Consider the following 21,196-nt stretch of genomic DNA (forward strand, 5'->3'; position numbering starts at 1 on the left):
GTGACGCAGATGACCTTGACTTCTGGTTAACATCCACATTCTCTCAGATATGCAGTGCAACGGCTGGACTTGGCTTGTATCCATCAGTTGAAGATCTATGGAGGGTTTTTTTTTTCCTTCAAAGTTTAGCTTTGTACTATAAAATAACTTTGCACTTTACACAGTGGTTTCTCTTTCTGTACGCAATCTGCTATTGCTTGCATTGAACGCATATCTAATGTTTTACAAATGATGACAAGCTTTAAAAATTTTCCTGGATGGCCGTATTTGGTTACAGGGGAGTTTGCTGTATTCAGCATTTTAATAATGCTATAAGCTCATCACAACTGAAATTGAGATTTTTAATGACATTGGGACTTCTAAACAGGACTTTCGTTAAAAAGGTACTTTCTAATGAATGTCGCTTTTGCCTTTGCTAAAACGTAGTGTCAAAGATCACATAGATCACTCGATCATAGATCACTACTATTTTGTCTTTTATTAATGCTTGGTAAGGAACTTTTTATTAAAAAAAAAATTAGTAGTTTTATATGTTCAGTTTTGCATTGACTTGGTCTCTGTCCAACCCTACTGAGTTAGTGGAGAGTCGCACCGTTTTTATTTTTTTTTTAATTTTCCGTTTGCACCAAAGTTTAATGGTGCAGCTATGCTGCTGTTGTATGCATTTTCTAAGAATAAATTAATCTTAAAAGCAGGATTGTTTACGTAGCTGTTATTTAGGGCTGTTATATAGGGGTCATCTTGTTTTTCCATGTTGTTTTATACATGCTACTATCAATTCTTCTTTCTGGTGCCATTGTTTACATCTTGCTGTTTAGGATGCAGTAATTACAGAAGACAGACAAGGTAAAGAGAAGTATACTGCATCAGGTAAACAAAACAATATGAAAATAGATTATTTTCTTAGGAGAAAGTCTTGGGAACGATAAGATGATCTTTTTCCTCAGTTACGGGAAAAATGGTCTCATTTATTACTAAATTATTATAATTGTAGGAATTGGCAGAAAAAAACAGGGAAAAAATGGGAAAAATAAAAAATAAAAATGGAAATGGAAATAAAAAATGGAAAAAATTTGTAAAGGGAGACATGTTATGCTACTTAAAATATAATTGATAAAAAATCTTTAATTGATTTATGAAATAGTGAATTTAAAAATGGAATCATATTTCATCTGTTGATGTCTATGTGAAAAATTGACATTGTGTCCTCATAAAATTGGACAAATGAGTCATGTAATTTTCAGTTACATAATCAATAACTTAGACAAATTCTACTTCTTTGGTGATTTATGTGTCTGTTTTGTGGAGAGCTTAAAGTGAACACAGAGTTTCAAATTGCTGTAACACTTGTAAACCTGTAATAAATACATGAATTTTGCGTTTGGCGTTGTATAGAGAGCAAAAGGAATCAATATGCGGAACGTCTCTGTTCCAAACGGCCAGGTCAAGAAGATGAACAGCAAACAAAGCGTTCCCTATTGCGCGCTAAAACCACCAAAGCGCTTCATACAAAGAATCGCGAAACTCAGTCCCGCTCTGTAGTTAGCAAGCTCAAAAATCATGCTTTAATCTGAGGCCGTTTCTAAATAGATGTGCTAAGTGGTGCTCTCCTCCGTGTTAGATAACGGGTTTGAGTTTTTGAATTTTTTAAGTGGGAACTTTTAAAATTTGAATAGTGGAGGATTTTCTTCTACTAATTTATAAGACATCGAGTGTCAGCCTGGGTAAATTCTAAAGTATGTTTTCTTTTGTTTTCCGTTTTTCCTTGCTCCCCACCCTGGCTTATTTATTTATTTATTTCAGCTCAATTCACTCAGTAGGGAGGGCAGGGAAGAAACATGACAGGAGACCACTTACTCATGGTGCAGAGCCTAGTAAGGAGGCAATTTTCTCTTTGGCCTATGGTGACCTTTTTTGACTATGTTCCTTACACCAGAGACAGTGTACTGAATGCCTCTATTTCACCCTGTTTAGCAGAGTGCAACAGTGTCCTTTAACTTAGTTTTGGTGGGAGGAGAAGCTCTAGCAGAAATTTGAGAAGGGCGTGAAAAGTTGTGCCGGCACAAGGAAGAGGGGTAGGAACTTCCTTCAAATGTGATTTTAATAACTAGTCGAGTGTGTCCAACTGTAGAAAATCACCAAGTGACAATCTGTCTACCTGACAGTGATCACAATGTGTTACAAGATTTTTGAATAGCTCGACAGATTAGAATAAAGCAGGTCCAAATAAAGTATCTTTTGTTGGTATAGATTTGGTTTACTCTGGTCAGCTAGGTGTGCAGGCTTCTTTGATCTTCTGGCCTAGCCTAAGTGCAAAATTAAGCATTAAATAAAAGGCTAGAATAAAGCTGTTTAGTTAGATAATTAATATAGACATGTTCAAAAAGTAAGTCTATCTCAAAATCTGCTTTTACAAGACAGCTTGATTTTCGCTGCAACCCATGGTAACTTTGAGGGCTCATCTGTTAAATGCATGTGCTTTTCTTTTCTCCCTGCGTTTACAATTATAACATTCACAAATATTACAATTGTTATAAGGGTTGCCGTCATTTAAAAATCATAATAATAAAATAATTAGCTGATTAAGTCAGGGTTTGTGTCTCATTCATAAATTCCTGCATTTTGCAACCAGCTCATTTTGTGAGGCACAAAAATGCAGCTGGTATGTTCAAAAGCATCCTGCAGGTCACAAATTTTCTCTGTGTTTTTGAATGCAGGACATAATCCCAGTGAAGTTTTAGAGCAGATTTAAAGGGGTACTTAAAAGTCATCCCCACAGTAAGAGAGTTAACTTGTAAGCAATAGCAGTGAATCAGTTTTGGTATAGATTCATTGTTACTGCCACTATTGGTTTGTGCATGGTATGCTTGTTGTCAGCTAGACAAAAGGTTTTACTATTTTAAATTGTGCTGAATAGTTTTATTTAATATACATATGAAATCATTCCATCCTTTCTGTTATAAAAGATTTTATTGGTTGAGCATAAACCTTTTTATTCATCATTCTGGAGAATTCGTATAATATTTTGCTTTCATTTCTAGTACTTTTTTCTGGAAAAAGTCATATAACATGCTTATGAATAACAACAATATATTAAATCATATTACAGGTAAAATAGGCAACTTTTCTAAAGCTGAGGTATGTGTAGATGCATAAAGGAGTATGCAAACATACATTCACATATCAATATTCCTTTAATGACAAAAATGAAAGCAGAATATTCTTAAAATATTCTGAAAATTATGTTATGTGGACTTACTGAAATAAATAAATACATTTTTAAGAGTCTTAAAGTAAATTCAAAGCATTTTCAAGTATTAAATCTCCCTTTTCATGTGCTTTTTTTTTTTTTTGTCTCTTCTAAAACAGGAAGGCTATGGAGTAATAGTACTGAATCCCAATGAGAACTATATTGAAGTGGAGAAGACAAAAGCCCAAGTACAGCTGTCTTCTGATAGCTCAGATGAACCTGCAGAAAAGAGAGAAAGAAAAGATAAAATCCAGAAGGAAACAAAGAAGCGACGTGACTTCTACGAAAAGTATCGAAATCCACAAAAAGAAAAAGAAACAGTGCAGATGTATATTAGAGTAAGTTCCTGTTAGTTTTGTGTGCGCTTCTTGAATAATGTATATACGTGTTTACCGTCCGTATTAGCTAATAAGTACTATGCTTTTTTTTTCTCTGACATAAATACATTACTTAGATGGCGTTCAAGAGTTCATTCAAAGTGCCTGACTTTTTATTCTGTTGATTTTTTTTTTGTCATTTATTGAATGTGAAGATTTGGAAGAGTTGCAAAACATTCCTTTTTAATTTCAAAGTGGAACTTTAAATAAAGCTCAGAGGAACTCACTGGTGCTATCAAGACAGAGAATGATTTAAGGAAGACTTTGTAAAAATGATTTTATAAACAGAGGTGTACATAAGAAACTTTCTGCTGCAGCTTAGGCAACGTGTTAGCTTCACAACACGCCATGCGTGCATTTATTGTATTATATTGTCTTATATTGGGAAGGCTGTTGTTATAGCCTGATAGTTTTTAACATATTACCTGCTGAATTAATAATGTATTGTGGAAAATGCCGGTGTTCATCTTGTGTGGTAGAAGACTTACGCTATAATGTATTGTTTTCATATGAGCAGCCATCCATTGTGTTACAGCTAAACTTCTGAAGGCAGATAAAGGAGGAGAGTTATTAATATCTTAATAAATATTTAAGCTAGAATAGTTCGAGAATGGTGTAATGAGGAAACTCTCTCCCTTGCTCTTTTCTTACTCAGTGAACCTTTGCACTTTGTAATGCTACCAGCATGGGATCGTTATAGCAGTGCTACCCGAGGATTTCTAATTCTGCAGGGGGCACAAACAATATTATTTGCACTTTGACACATTCTGCTTCATATACATACTATGCATTATACATTCTAGACTGAGTCATGCAATTTCCAAAGCCCTTATTAGGAAAGTTGGCATTTTTGTTCAATGGTAAAACATGTCAGAGATGCCACAGTATAGTTAAAACAGTATAGTTAAAACACTAAAAATGTGTGTGCCTTTCTAGTGTGAAATTGATAACAATCCGGCAAAACAGATGTTAGAATCATTTTAAATTTTAACATGCTCCTATTAACTATAGTTTAAAGTAACAATAATTTGTAGGAGAAGTACAGCTTTACTAGCTAGCTACAGATTCTGTAACCTGGCTGTGAGAATCGTTAATATCATAAAATGTTATTGTATCTTTTGAGAAATGTCTCACTACTTAGTATATGAAACAACAGGATGCACGTATATATATTCAAAGTTCAACAGGGCACTTGTTTTTCCTAGTTGTTGCTTTTTTTTATGAGATAAGCCATTCTGCCCACCAGTCCGTTCCTACCTCTTAGGAGAGAAAACCAGGCAAGGGTGCATCAGAAGCTAGTGGATATTGTATATTCCAGAAATGCGTGTAGTCATTGTGCTGGTCTAGTATCCCCTTGTTGAAAGTGAACTTTTTTTTTTTTTTTTAAAGCAATTCCACCTTCTTGTGATCCTCTTGCTTGAGGATATTTGGCTTCAGGAGGTTTGACCCCCAAAATACATAAAATGCATGACTCCATACTGTTTTCTTTCTTATGTGAATGTAAGCCTTAAAGATGACTGTTGATATTCCCTTTATTCTGTTTTCTTCAAACCAAGGAGGTCAGTAGAGTAAGTTTTAGTGAAAGTGTATGTGGTGGTCTCCTTTCCTTGATGAATTAACTGAAATTGGCTGTTCTGGTGCAACTGGTGTTGTATTTTGAAAGAATTTTCCTTTGTTCTTTGTTTAGTAGGCTCTAATACAGTGAGTTTTTTTGAAGCGGAAAGACATCCCTGTGTTGGTACATGGCAGGATAAATTACTGCAGTGCACTTGCCTATCATTTTCTGAAACAAAACCGGACTACCTTTAGGGTACCATTTACTCTGTTGGACAGAACTGTGGCAGGTGGTTGCGAGGGGGGCGGTGAATTAGCTTTTCCTTTTCTGTGGACACAGGTGTGTTAGTCCAGCCACACGTAGTACGTAGCAAGCAAAATGGTGCAATGCCATATTTATGTATTTTTTGCCTGTCGCGCTCAGGCATGTAGGATTATGCACGCTCCAGAAAGCACCCTTTGGTTGCTGCCTGGGACTTGCTTCCAGGTTTATCTTAGCCATAGGCTGGTATGAGGTGTGGTATGGAAGCTGGCTGTGGGTACTCTCAAAGGGCAATTTAGATGTGAGTTTTATTTTTTCTATGGTACAGACTGCCTTTGACTCCCTGGGCTCTTGAAGAAGTGAAAAAACATATTGTCACTCCACAGAAATACTAGGGGATGGCGTCTACTGTGGTAGTAATATCATTAAAGAGTTTTGAAGTGCTTCAGTAAGCCTTATGCCACCTTTGCCAAAAAGGGCAAACTGCTGCGAAGAGACTAGGTGAAAACTTTGGTTTCCTCACAAGGTTGTGGCAAATACCTTCACTGAAATACAAACAAGCAAAAAGAAAAGACATCCACAGCGCCTGATATTGAAGGAAAATCTGTTTGTGTCAAGCATACTGGAAAAATGTTTTAAGACTGTTCATAAGTAGGAACAGATAGTGACCCTAAGTGAACACAAATCAGGTTAAGATCTGTTGTGACTGTTGAGGAAATGTGTTTTGAAGGAACTAAAGCTGTGTGGATGCTGCTCTACCTTGCGTAGCTAGCCTTTTCCAAGATTTGGAAAAATGCAAACATTTTCTTTAAGTATTTTCTTTACTTTCATAGAGAAATACAAATAGCTGAGGTATTCAAGAATAAGAGCAGAGCCTTAAAATATAAAATCTCAAATTATACTGTATTTTCAAACAAAATGAATATAACTAAAAATGACTCTCAGATGATGTGTAGTGTATTAACTTAGTGCTTGAAAGATCAAAGTACTTATTGTTTCGTGCTGTAAGTTTCCTTAACTATGAAATAGTGTACTTTCTGGCATACATTAAAGCTTGTTAAAGGGACTGATTTGGTCTGGGCAATAAACATCATGTCAAACGTTATGGCAGAAAAACCTGCTTAATATGTTTTGTAATAAGACAGAATTTTTTGTTCTTGAAAACATCTGCCAACTGAATTCAAGAGTGAAGACAGAAAATGTCATCAATTCAGCAACAGTCTTACAAATTTGGTTTCCTTTTGAGCAATACAAACCAAGAAAAAAAACTTCTTGGTAGTCAGCACTGACTATAATACTTGCTAGAATGATTAAACAAAAACATCTTACTTTTAATAATGTGTTAATGAATGCATAATGGATTTTAATATTCTTACTCTTCAGATTTTAACAAGCATGTTGCCAGCAGATCATTTTTAAAAGCATCTGGTTTTTAACGTGTTGAATTGAGAATTGAATCAAATAGCTAAATATGTACGTGTGCTTTTAAAAAACATATTTCTATCCCTACTTATAGATATTACCTAACATTTTTTCTTAGACCACCAGAGGCTGCTGCTGTACACATTGGCTAATGCTTCCCCCAGAAACTTAGTACCCTAGCCAACCTTCATTTATTATAACCTTTTTCTATGGAAACAGAACATAAGGACTTAAAATTGACTTGATTATTCTCTCCATCCTCCAAGGCACCTCCCACTCCCCGCAGATTCTCACATTGACAATGTCTTCTCTATGTTACAAGGCACTTAGAAATGTAAATCAATATTTATCCCCTTCTAAATAGCATGCACCACTTAAACAGGTATACTGAATGGATTCTGAAATGTTATTAAAGAAAAAATATAAATCTCTTAATTTTATAACAACAGTAATTTATAATAATGTCGCCATTGCCACAAGAATTAAAAGATATCAAAGAGGCAAGTACTGTAGGAAGAAGATATTTCATCAGACCAACTGATGGGGTCAAGTTTTCTGGACAAGAGGGATAAGCTTTTGCTAGGCCTGGAAATTTTGTCATTTTTTTTCATTAAGGTTAACTGTTTAATGAAGATAATTCTTGCTGCAAATTTTATTTTTGCTATGTTACAACATATAACAGTGCAATTTAAACCAATAGCATATCAATGGAATTAAATTGATTTTAGATTTTTTTATTTTTTCATAAATAATTTTTCTCACTTTCCATAAGAGATTGCAAAGGAAAGACCATGTGCAACTATTTAATTCATTTGGCTAGAAACAAATGTATCAGGATAATTGTACCAATATTTAGAGAAAGTGATAACAAGCAGGTTTATTAATGCAAGGTTAAATGCTTAGTAACTGCTGGTGGGCAGGAAATCCTGGCAAGAGTGTAAGTGCCATTTCTGCTTATTGTTCTGCAAGAATGCCACAAGACATTGCCTGCCTTAAGGTCACAGCAGAGTGTCTGCTTGTGCATGCTGACCTTTAAGTGCAGCAGATTTCATTCTGAAGATTGAGGTTTTTCCTGAACAAACTAGCTTCACTTCCAGCTAGCTGCCTTGGGGATGGCTGCGTGGTCGTTCTTGGACAGATGCAGGCTCCCTTTATCTGCACTGTGACTTGGCAAGGCGTGAGCCTGCTCTGATCCAAAACCTGTGCGACTACATTAGTGTGCTGCTGAGCCCAAACTAATAAGCCCTTTAGTCCACCAGCAGAGACAAAATGGTAAGTGTTAGACAAACAACTCCCAAGAGATCAAGCGACATGCTCAAGTTCAGAAAAAGTCTGTGGCAGAGTTGAGAATAAGAGCTCAGTTATCCAAAGTGTCATTCGAATGTTTATATGATAAGAGCTTTTTTCCCTATTATGAAGTCTTAATTTCTGATTTATTTTGCCTGTACAGCTGAAATAACCCGTGATATCAGTTTGCCCAGATTTATATTTCAAAGCTGCTTATTTCCTTTTGGTTTTGTGAGTTCTCTTTCACTTCTAAGCAACAGCAAAATCATCCTGACAATGGAAAACTTAGGAGAGCTACTTAGAAACTTCTGTGGCTTCTGTGGTCTTTCCTCCGCATCCCATTAGACTTTCAGAATTAGAACGAAAGAAACAACCAGACTGCAATTCAAGTTCTGGGCACAAACGCCTAGTGACATATTAGATACTCTGTGGTATTTGGGACACCTGCAGTTAGCTGGCAGATGTGTTGCAGGACCTTCAGGAGACCCACCCGCATCCCTCTGGCTCAGCAGCTAGAAGCCAAGCGGAATACTGTAAGGCATCTAAAATGGCACTGGGCACCTACCGTTAGGCCTCTGCATCATTCCTAAGATGTCAGATAAGTTTTAAACTCTTATAATACTTTTTTCCTGTTAAATAGAAGTTATGTGTAACATTTCCATCTATAGACACTATAATGAACAGACACCTCTATATTAAATAGCCAGAGTATGTAGAGTTTAAAATATAGTACCATTAAATGCCTTATAATTTGGCTATTTAACTTGCGCAGTTAAATTAGGTATTTTAATAAATGCTGAGTTTGTAAAAACTTCTTATAGTACCTTTTACTTTTATATAATGTGTCACAGAATTCTATTTGTCATCTTTTCCTTAAGCAAGCAAGAATTCAGAAAAGCAGATAATCACCAAAGGCAGATTTTGCATCTCTTCAAGAGCATCACTGGCTCTTCGTTCTGCCATACCCTTTCTTTGTTCTGCATTTCACAAGTATAGTTTAATCAAAGAAAAGGAATAAATTGGGGCCATCTAGCCTTTGTGTCTTTCGAACACTCATTACGTGATGTCGACAAAATGTGTATTGTTAGATCGGGCTCCTAAAAGTGAGGCAAGCCGTAATGAGTTTCCAAAGGAAAGAATCAGCTTGCTTCTCTCCTCCCACCGTGAGTTCTGTAGTACTCCTGTTGTTCGGAAAAAGAGCTTCTCTTACAGGTCATCTAAGTCATCCTTCCTTTCAGTCAAGATGGAGGCTTAGTAAACCTGGGCAGTTAGTGAGCTGATCGTAAAGCAAACTAGCTCAGCAGAAGGCAGACCTACTTGTTGAAGGCAAGGGTGAATAAAATCATTCAAACTTATACTCAGATACTGGCTATCTTTGATTGTGGAGCTATAGCAGTTAAGGACTGAAAAGACCTAGTAGGTCACGTAGGCCATCCTCCTGCCGGTGCAGATTGGTGTCTGTAAGTATCCTTTATCATTTATCAAGTAGAATCAAAGGATAATATACTTTTAACTGATATCCAAAACAAGGATAATAACTTCTAACTTACTATACACAGTTATTGCATATTTTGATGCTAAATTTGGGTGTGTTTGGAAAAATGGCAGAAAAATTTTGGCAGGAGGTCAAGCGGTAACATACACCCTTCTTAGAAAACCTGGAGATTCTTTATGTGCTTCTCTTCTTGAGGACCAGTCAGCCAGAAAAACTTCCGGTTAATTTCTGTGCAATAAATTTATATAGTACCTCTTAGACATGAGTGATGCTGTTGCGAAATAATTGTTATTAAGGGAACGCCCCCTCCACCCCTCTCTTCTAAAGATATTTATGGATATTGAATAGGACGTGTGAGCTGTACCTTGATGCATGGAGGTCAGGAAAACAACATTTGTGGAGACCTAGGAAATGAATGTCAGCAGCCAGGGAACTGGGACACAGGACAGAGTACATTCAGGGATGTCATTTTCGCCTGATTTGCTACAGAGAACAAAGTGAAAATTCAGGAAAAATATGAAAAACAAATTCTAGCTTTTGGAGTTTAGACAACCATCTAACTGGTAGTTCCCCTATAGCCTGCCTGGCTGTCTGCAGCAGCAACCTGGAAATAGTTGAAGTAACCATGACATGGAAGAATGTGGAATAATCTGCCCTGCAATTAATGGGTGGCTTAATATTTGAAAAATGAATTATTATAGCCTTTTTTGTTATAACTTAAGATCCTTACGAGTGAAGGATTTTACTAAAATCCTTACTTTTGTGAATGTACTTATTATGTGGTGTTATTTAGAATTATTTGCCTCTTGAGAACAAGGTTTATCTTTTTAATCGATTTGTTGTCATGCCTTTACAGGCAAACAAGTATGCCTCATTGTGAGCTTTGAGGTGAGTGGAATCATGACCTCAGTGCTTGCTGTGCCTTAGTGAACCATAGCTGATCAGTACGCCCTGAGAAATACCTTTTACCAACTTCAACTTCATTTTCACAGTGTCAAGACAGAAGTACTTCTTAAGATGGTCTGTGTTACAGCATCTACAGCCACCACTCATTTAAATTTTGAATGATCTTCCCCTTCCTCTCTCTCAGTTGAATCCTTGTTGTCTCTATTTTCTCCCTGTGCTTAAAAGGGGATACTAAATTGATCAAAAAAGCTTTATGTCTTTTGTGGTTGGTAGTGTCAGGAACAGGTCCTCTTTCCTGAATTGTTTGGATGTTGTTTAGCCATGCTGTTCTAGACTTTAAAATTTAACAGTTCTCATTCTCTTTCTTTGAATTTCTGATCAGTACTTGCAAGGCTGAATTAGTCAATACACAATGAGATTTATTTTCTTTATAATCAAAAAAATTTTGAATTATTTTAGTGAGTTTTCCCAATAGGTGGCACTGCTGGGAACAAAACTACTGAGTAAGGTAAGACAGACTGAATTCCACATAGAGTTACTGAGAATTCTGTATGTTTTGGAGTCTAAAGTTTTTCTAGGCTCTAAAGCACCTTTAGGACAGTTTGGGAGCTTCTAGTTTGATACTTCTAGCAAAAGTATGGAACATGAAAAATATCACAACTATACTAAATAGCTTCTTCAGGAAGCAGAGGAGGTCTCTTCATTTGTAGCTTTTTACAGAGATAAGCATGCTTTTATAACTGGTGAGCTGTACAAGTAATTATCATTTGGACGTGGGGATTGTGCATCAAGATAATATGGACTCCAGTTTCTATTCTGTTGATATATTGTATCACAGGAATGATTCTTAGTTCACTGTCAGAATGTGCTGCAGTAACTTGCAGTGTATCTAGACGCGTCAATTTTTAGAGTAGTTTAGTTCTTTAATAGAATACTGTTTTGATTTCCAAGCTTCTGCATCTCTGAAAAAAAGAGCAAAAATACCAGTTCTGTTTTTGCCATGTCCCTTTTGAATTAGCGATGAATGGAAGAATTGTCCTGTCCTAAAAGACTTTTTTTTATAACTCACATATTATCTAATATCTCTTAAATTTTAGTGTATCCCTAATAAAATACCTATAACGCAGTATGAATTACAAATATGTTTCGCAAGTATGTTTGCCTTTGGTGGCCTGGAACTAAGGAGAAAACACGGGAGAGACTTTGTTAGTAAGAGGAAAGCAAGTAGGGAAAGTAAGTAGGCCTGTAACAGGAGAGTACATGGTAGCTTGAAAATTTGTAGCAAGGGCTCTGCTTAAGCAAAGCTTAATAAAGCTTCTGAATTCCCAGCCTCAGCTAAAATTGCCTTGTGTCAAGTCCCAGGCATTTTGCGTTCAGTAACCACATCTATACAGTAGCCTCAGTTACAGTGTTAACATGTCATGGGCAGTTCCCCCCTACACACACACGTGAGCACACGTGCACCCAGGCGCACGCGCACACACAGTCTGGATGAAAGTTCAGCAAGCCTACGCCTGTTTGAGCATTCGGGGTCCTGCAGACTCTGAAGGACATGCTCTCTGAGACAATGTTTGCAAACATAGGATATAGACAACAAGAACATTTCCTTTTATAAAAAGCAAAGATTTAATCAGTAGCTCCAGTCATATATTAGAGCAAGTAATTACAAAAGTAGTTATTCAGACGATATGCCTGGTATTTCACAAGCATGTGTAACATGTTTGTTCTTCGGAAACTAGTGCTTCCTTCCAGGATGGTTTTTCATTAGTATCTCCTGTCTTTTCCACCTGCAGTGTAACTGAATAATCAGGTTTCATTGATCTTGCAAGTTCAGACTACACCCTAGAAAAATGGGCAATTGACAGTGTCAGTTAACTGTGTCACAGCTACTCTATTCTCAACCTGGTAAAACAGAAACGTTTATAATTGCATATAGATATTGTTAAGAAGATGTATATATTTCTTTTAGCGGTCTGGTTTGCTGAGGAATTCCTTCAAAGTTAGTGAGATAAGTAATGAAGACATTTAATATAGCTTAGACTACAGAAGTACTTTAGAAATCTGTTTTCTAGATTCTGCTATTAGCTTTTGTGGCCTTATCCTTTGTTAAGTCAGTGCCCTTATACATTCCATCTTGCAGTACACCTCTCTCAGCCTTGGATACTGCACTTTTTTTCTTGGAAGGGCTTTTCTGTTATTTGAAAAGTGAAAAAACACATCTGATGACAGGATCGTGTTATTCATCATGTGTCCTTCACACTGGCTACCAAAAAAGGGTTAGCTTACATTTAATGTCTATTGCTTATTTTTAAATCCCTTAACAGTGAAGACCTTGGCCATATATAAAATCCTCCTCATTGAGATATGTCAAGTTTTCAGACACCGCTTGCTGTTTAAGGGTCTCACTGCTATGTGTTAAGTGTGTTAAGTATTGCTGTGATGGATCTTAAAATAACATAATCTGATCTGATCATGGTGTCCACTTCTAGAAAGGCATCTTAAATATCTTTCTAGTACTGTTGACTGTTGTTCATTCTCTACTTTTACCTTTTCCTTTCCCTTTCTGTTTTGAACTACCCCCAGTTACTGGTGGAGTTTGGTTGATCTTTAGTGGATTTTTATCCTTGTGTGCACAGGACAGAATATTATCACCAAAGTGGAAGTTTAGATACTGTTATTATTCTGTTAATACTGTGGTAACATAGCGATAGCATATGAAATAATATATTTTTATACCTGAAGATAAAGTGATGAGACAAATTTCAGATCTCCTAGAACCAGTGAAGAAAGACTGCAGTTGCAAAAGGTGACCACTGCCTCAGTTCTGCTGGGGGTCCACAGACCATCCAAAAGTTGGCAAGAAAAAGGTGTGACATGAAAATACTGTAAATGAGTACATGTCCTCTGCAGTGTTCATCTGCAGGACCCCTCTGGAGTTTATTCAGAGTTGCTTTATCTCAGATGCAATACTCTACCCTGTAGTTCAGGTTGAGGGAACTTACACAACATATGTTTTTACACCTCTGTGATGCTGGAACTATAGAGCTCACTCTTTTTTCCCTTTGATTGAAAGTGTCAGGCACAGGGCTTGCGACCTGCCCTGACTGGCATTGCTTTGAGCAGAGCATTGGTCTAGATGACCTCCAGAGGTCCATGCCACCCTGTGTGGTCCTATATTGCTGAGGTCCATTTCAGTCTTCAAAGTAGCATTCAAGTTGGGCATGGACTCTTTGGACATAAGGCAATTCACCTCTTTTTGCAATCTCAGAACATTCAGCGCTAGTGACATTGTAGTTAGTCATCCACTTCTGAAGAGCAGGCTCAGGTGATTAAGATGAGAAAGACCCTCCAGACAGTGATGCTATTTGGCATCTTTAAGACTAGCATACTGAGCAGAACTTTCAGGATTTCTTTAGAAAAGAAGATTTCTTAGCAGATCAGTTGCTTAAATTTGCTTAAAGAGCTAAGAGCAGTACAGCAATAAGAGTTTTTTTCCAGATGTTTTCCAGACTTTTATTAGCATGCCCATCTTTACGTAATAGGAAGGATAAAAGTACTGTCCATATCCTTCTTACTCCCCCTTCTTTGTTATTTCTTCAACAAAAAAGGATTTTGTCTACCTTGTTAATTTGAGTTTCAGGAACACAAAAAATACCTGTGACGTTCAGACTGATTATTTGTCAAGTATGTATTTAGAAGAGGATAGAAAGCAGTTTAATTAAGCCTATGAACAGCCAGTTCATAAGAAGCCAGAAGATTTTGTATACACTGCTAATTTCAAAGTGAAAACAGAATCTATATCTCAACTGCACGACAATGTTTTAACTACAGGTTGCCTTGAAACGCTTGGACAGGCCCCTGGGGTTTCTCTTCATCTCTTAAACCTATATCCATCTTTATAAAGTATTACAAATTTGTTAGGGTACTCAGGTGCCACTGCATGCCCAGCAGTTTCTTGTGAATGCAAGTCATTGGAAAAAGTCTAGTCGTGCCGGCATCTGCATCATCAGCTCCAAAACTATTCCATGCTGCTTAATGGAGAAAGAATATTGGGTATTCTGGCATTGTACTAGGATATCAGGCGTTGTAAATATGATCACAATTTGGGGCATTTCTCAGCATGTGATAGGTGGCAGGTGTCCTTATTGTCAGCTTTATTACCAAACAAGGTTTAAGGTTTAAAATACGTTTATATAGAAACATATTTGCACCAGCAGAGCTAAACTACAAAAATAGCAAAGTGTTGATTGTTAAGCACTGTTCAACCGTTGTTAAGTGTAAGATCTGTCCAGGCTGTTCTAAAATCTTAGTTAGCTCACAGGTCTGGCTGATTATCCTCTGCAAACCAGCGAGGGCAAACCAACCCAGAGAACTGTTGGAGTTACAGCTCCCCTACTTGCAGCGTTAAAGGTGGCTCCTGAAGCCAGCTCAGCTATTCTGTACAACTTCCTTCTCCTGTAGTGCAGGGCAGAATGAATCCACCTTCTCTTTTCCAATTTATCTGCCCTTCATTCCCTATGACTGGGCACTGGGACATTCCATGGCAATGTGGGGACTATGTTATTTCCTTGCAGCCTTTTCCTTAAGGTCTTGATTAACATTTCTATTATGTACCTTAATTAGTACCTTGCTGGCTTCACTCTGGCTTTACAGTCTCTTTAAAGCACAGGGGTGTTACTTTCTAAATTATGTCATGAGAAGTATTGATTGGATGAACACTTTTGAAGATTTAATATTGAGCAAGCTATAGGCTTTACATAGTGTTTACGCATTACCTGCAAACACAACAAAAACAGATTTGATTTTTTTATTAGAATTAGGGAAACCCTTTGGATTTTTTTTCACAGGAACCTTACGCTATCTTCTTAGTTCGTGGTGGCCCAGCTGACGTATCTGATAATTGCTGTGGTAGAAACTACCCTGTTTGTGTACAGGCCTGAAATATTCAAAATTATAGTAGTATAAGGTTACTAACCACACATAAGATTTAAATATGTGGTGTATTAAAGACTGAAACTATGGATACAATCTACATTTTGCTTTTATTAATCACTGAAAGTTATTTTTTTCTCCCAAAATACTAAGGTGTAACAAACCTCACATGTTGAGCAGAAGAAGGTCCGTCAGCAATACTTGTATGTTTTTAAGATAAACGTTATTGGGTTCACACCAGCATAGACTGGAGTGAACTGGCTTTTTTTTTTTTTGAGAGGCTCTGGTAATGGGATGGAATGGTCAAATAGAGGAAATGGGATTTAACATTTATCAAATAAATACAGGTTTTTGGTTAGGATTTTTGTCTATTGAATTTCATCTTGGTGTATTACAGCCAATTAATATAAACACTGAGCATGTTTTTAAATGCTGGAAGACCTATCTGTAATAGGGACAGCATGTACATATATATCATAACACAGAGAAGTTTAACAAAAAAATTGAAGGGTAAACTTATTTTTATTAAAGCACAATAAGGTCCAAACCTTCAAAACTAAGTGTCGGTTTTGAACGAATGGAGGTTTCAGGTGTTGAATCTACTTCATCCTTATGCTAAGATGCATGTTAAATAAATAGTGTTGGTTACTAAAGGATTAAAGTGGCATCATGGACAATTTTTAACAATAATACTAGCTACATGTTGTGGGGTTTTTTGAGGGTTTATTTTTCTTATCCCACCTTCCTGTATAAATTTTGTAGATTTCGTAATCTTTAAAAAATATATGGTATTCTCGAGATCGTCAGTTATCTCTGGAATTTCTTTTCAATTATTGTTCAGTATGGAATCTCAATGAGACCCCCAATGTTTGGCCTGTGCTGCCTGAGTTAGAAGATTGCTCCCAATTTTCCAGTTAGGTCAACCAAAAAAATTAAGATATGATAGAGAGTCAGTGGAAGAAATTCATATCAAAACAACTCCTCAGCATGTCATTATGACAACCTGCTGTAACAAATGTGCTTCTGTTTTAACTTATGACAATTAATTGCTAAAAGTAATTTAATCTGACAGTGGCAAGATGTTGAAAGACTTGTGAAGATGTCATAAAAGCGACCTTTCTGCCCATGTGCAACCAAAAGCCATTTTTAACAAGGAGCCTCAAAAAACAGTACAACTTCTTTTGTACTTTGTTAATTAGTTATTGATTTGAAACAATGCTCTGCCAAATATTGTCAGATTAGCTAGGCGCCAGCAAGGTCACAGTGTGACAGTCTAGTCCTGATAATCTTATACTATATAAGAATTCTTTTTCTCTGAACCTTTTGTTCTGATATCCTGAGAATTACATTTCCTGGCTTTAGCATTTGTGCTAATTTAAAATACAGCCAAGCTGTCTGTTATGTAGTTGGATGTTTTGAGTTGTTAAAAAGTGACACTACATTATAAGAAAAATTGGTAGTGTCTAATGATCTTAGTTTTCTATGATACACTGTTGCTATAATGCCAACACCCTCACTAACCAGCAAAAAAGAGTATACTTTAACAAATTGGTCAGCATGCGGGAGTCACAGAGTTCAAGTTGTAGGTAAAATAAGTCTTAAGGTTGTTGAGGTTCAGTAGGTTTAAAGATCATTTCCTAACTTACAATGTTAGGAAACAAAAATAAAGGGGGGGGGGGGGCTAAAAGTAAATTCAGAAGTAGAATTGAGGCATGACTAACCCAACGTTCAACTTCTCACAACTCCAAGCTCTGGGTTTCATTATTGAAACAAAAAACAATGGAAAACATAAATCTGAGATTTGGGATTGTGTCTGTCATTAGTTTGGATAATTATTTTATAAGCTAAAGGCAGTTCCTTCAAATACAATTAATTATGGTAGGCTAGTACTATATATTAAGGCACTTCAGAAAATCTTTACAAATGTACATTAAATAAATAGTATATCAGTGAACCTAAAGCACTGAGCACTTACCTCTATTTACTAGAAGAAATCAAATAGCTTTGAGCATGGTAAATCTTTCTTTCATTTAAATAACCACCTCTGAGTGTATGTAATAAATAAAGACAATAATATCAAAAAGAAAAATGCAGAACGAAGCTATTCTATTTAGTTTAACTCATGTAACAGATATAAACTCTGTAACAGAGACTTTACAGCCTAGCTTTGTTCTGAAACCAAAACTGTTAATGAAAATACTAAGTTGTTGTTTTACTTAAATGTGTTGAAGTTTGTTAGATTCATTGTTTCCTGTGGTGGAGAAATCTGCATTTTTCTTGGCCAAAATGCTATTTTTCTTGCAATAGCATGGTTAAAAAAATGTCTGTTTCTCATTACAACATATAAACAGATTGAAAGAACTGGAAAGTAAAATACTTTTCAAGTACTTTAGGAAATAGAAACATAGCACTTTTGCATGACTTCCAGTATAAGTTTTTGAATGTTTCAGATGCATTCATTTCGCAAGAAATTCTTCTTAACATTCAGAAAAATCTATACTATCATTAAAACAACTAGCATGATCTCCCTTTTTGTTCTGTGAAGATAATTCTTTTTGTAAAACTATTGTTTTCATTTGTATTTACTTATGCCCACTATTAATCTACTAATTACCAGAAACTTGACTGGCAAGGAAGACAGCTGTGAGTATAGAACCTGGCGGTCTGTTTTAGAAATGTTTTTTTGTTCGAATAACTCAATCACATAAAGGCCATCCTTGGCAATGTACATTATGTTAGACAGAAACATATTGTGGGCAGAATCTCAGCCCCCGGGATTAAGCAGTTTGGAAAGAAAAAATGTAAGTAAAGAGGCTTTGGACAGATGCATGAAAAATGCAAGAATACTTGCAAATAATACTGTATTGAAATACAGCTGCCTCAGTTTTTTGGAATTGTTATCTCTTGGAGTCTCATTTGCCTAATTGCTGCAGGACCTTAAATTGCATAGAATATGTAAGTCCACGCACACCGGTTGGTAGGTAGCATTCTTAGCAAGTCGTGGCCCACGGATTCTCGTGTTAGCTGCGTAGGTATTTATCAATAGCCATGCTATGAATGGGGCTTGATAGAGCTGTCCTGAGGATTTACTGTCATACCTCAGGTCTGCCACGTTTCTCCTTTCAGAATTTTCAAGCTGTTTGCCAGCAAAAAAAAACGCTGCTTCAGATCCTTAGTTCCTTCACCTGAAACCTTGCAAGTTATATGGAAAAAGGAAAAAATAGCGAAAAGCAAAAATGTAAAAGTCTGTCAGACTGCTAAAAGGGAAATTGGTTATATTTTTTTTAAGTAAAACTTCCTTTGATTCATTTCCCTCCTTCCTCCTATTCTCTGCTCCTGCACCTTTTTCCTCTCTGTGAGTCAGCAATGTTCTTGTCCCCAGACTAAAAAAAAAGGTTATATTTATGTTTACATTTTTGTCTTAATGATAAAATAATTGGCTTAGGCAACTTTTACCATGTCTGTCAATTTGGAAACAGTATAAACAAAAAAAAAGATACTGCAGGTATTCAGGGACAAGATCTGTTGTGAAGAAAGGCTTTTTTAACTATCTATTCTTCAGCTTGATAAGAAGCAACTGATCATTTAAAAAATAAAAATAAAAAAGGTCATTCATGGATTTGTGGGGACCCCAACTGTAGTCCCACATGGATTCTTAAAAAAAAAAATCAAGCAAACAAACTTTTCCTGGAGATGACAATTCAGAGCCACTGAGAAACAGATTATCACTGTTTTTTTAATTATTTTCTGTCTCCTTTCCTGCACTTTACTAGAAGACAGTTGGGTGGTGATGACAGTACATGCAGCCACAGACTCTGGCAGAAGTAATAACAGTAAAATCCGAACTGGGATAACAGGCTGACAAAGTTGTCTTAATATGGCTGACAAGCAGATACTTTAACCGGGGAGATGTTGCTATAATAACATGTAAGATTTAATTAATTTAGCCTGAGATTTAGTTATTACTTTATAAGCAGCGAGCCCCTTGAAGTTATAAAGTATATGGGGAAAATTTTTCATGCCTTGGATTTCATAATAAAAAACTAAAGAGATAGGGTATTCAAAAAATTTGAACAGAACAATGTTACAACGGAAAATATTTACAATATAAAAAGAGTAAGATAGTCTTCCTTGCATGGAATCACTGCAGATTTAACAGCATGAATACCATTTGCTGCTTCATTAGCTAGATGAGGGAGTTGTAAGAAATACCAGCACTCATGCTTCAGGGTGTAAGCTGATCACCTGCAGGATTTGGAAGGGATCTCTTGCTTGCCCTTCGGTTATTACAACGGCTGCTGTATCACATTGCACAGATTGCAGAGTTTATTGTAAGCGGTTTCAAAGCATTAAGTTTGGCCGCTGATAGAGATACGGGAAGGAGATGGATTGCAGATCTGCTCCTTTATGGCATATCTTGTATTCCCATGTCACAAGCAAAATGTTACCATTTCTCTGCAAGAGGCATTAGGATTATTGACTCCCAGTCAGCAACAGAGAGGCAAGGAGCTCTTTATAAAAAAGGCTTTCTGTTTGTTTGTGTTTACACAGAACTTGAGCTAAACTTGCCGTGTTCTACATTTTGTTTAAATGCAAAGCTAAGAACTTTCACCTGTGATGAGAACTTTCTAAACACGCTCATCTTCTTGCAGCATCGGAGAAGTCCTGACATGGTGACGGTCTAAGGGCCTTCTACGAAGATCTGCCCTTGCCAGAACTGAACTATATTGTTAGGTCAGTGATGCATTAACGCAGCTGAGACCACTGGCACCTGTGTGAATAATAGCTGTAGGCACTGACCATTTCCCTCCATGATTTCAAGCCGTTGTTTGCCTGTTGAGGTATTATGAATTAGGGCTGGAGACAGGTCCTGTGGCCTTGAGGGTGGAGAGGGGTTTTGAATCCCAGGGTCTCTTTGTTCCTCACCAAGCAGAGGTGATAGAAGCACTTTGGAAAAGCCCTTAGAAAAGAGAGGAGAGAGGTTTTTGTTTGTTTATTTTGTTTTGTTTGTTTTGGTTTGGTTTTTTTAATTCAGAAGTAACACTAGGTTATTGAGTAGGAACTATATTAGCTGAGCTCTTAGCTGAGGAAAACTCTTTTCTGACCCAAAATTGGTTGCTTCATTCCGTTTCTTGTGTGCAATAAAGCTGGATATAAAGGGGAAAAGTAACTCCCTCGTACTGCCCAAAGGGAGATTAGGATCCAAGTTTCCTTCGTTCTCACATATATATAGCATAACTCTGAATTGTATTTCCTGACCACCATCACCAGGGAAAGCCCAGCTTATGTCTGAAGTGGGAAAAGTGGGACACAATCTGAAGTAGTGCTGGATTGTAATTGTGGTGGGAATTGGGGAGAACGTGGGCCCTAAGGTTCTAGGGGAGGGGCCAAATAGGAAATGTAAAAAAAAAACTAAGTTAACTGCTGATGTTGGCAAAGACAGAACTAAAATCCTGTTTCTGCTCAGGCAGTTTGTTACTGATTGACAATATTATGTATGAACTGTAGAAGCACAGGGCGTAACATGTGGGCTCGCAGACACATTAGGATGGAACACACACATGCAGACTTCTTTATTTGAAGTAAAACATTGCTACTTGCTGAAACCTTTGGGGGTGATATATTTACGGTAGAGTGAATCTTGGCATTTTGATAGGAAATAAAAGGCAGGCAGTTTTGGAGTATACTCTGTGATTCATCCAGTGAACTCT

At 36.7% G+C, this 21,196-nt stretch overlaps 1 protein-coding gene across 7 annotated transcripts in view; it reads left to right on the forward strand.

Annotated features, from left to right (window-relative positions):
• Positions 1 to 21,196, forward strand: part of LOC104150250 (ARB2 cotranscriptional regulator A) — a 276,204-nt gene that overhangs the window by 124,355 nt on the left and 130,653 nt on the right. For all 7 annotated transcript variants that reach the window (XM_068925110.1, XM_068925108.1, XM_068925109.1 and 4 more), the window contains one exon: positions 3,370 to 3,588. In XM_068925110.1, the coding sequence (XP_068781211.1) occupies positions 3,370 to 3,588 (219 nt within the window). The remainder of the gene's footprint in view (positions 1 to 3,369; positions 3,589 to 21,196) is intronic.

This window comes from Struthio camelus, chromosome W (genome assembly GCF_040807025.1).
Source record: "Struthio camelus isolate bStrCam1 chromosome W, bStrCam1.hap1, whole genome shotgun sequence".
NCBI classification, from domain to species: Eukaryota; Metazoa; Chordata; class Aves; order Struthioniformes; family Struthionidae; genus Struthio; species Struthio camelus.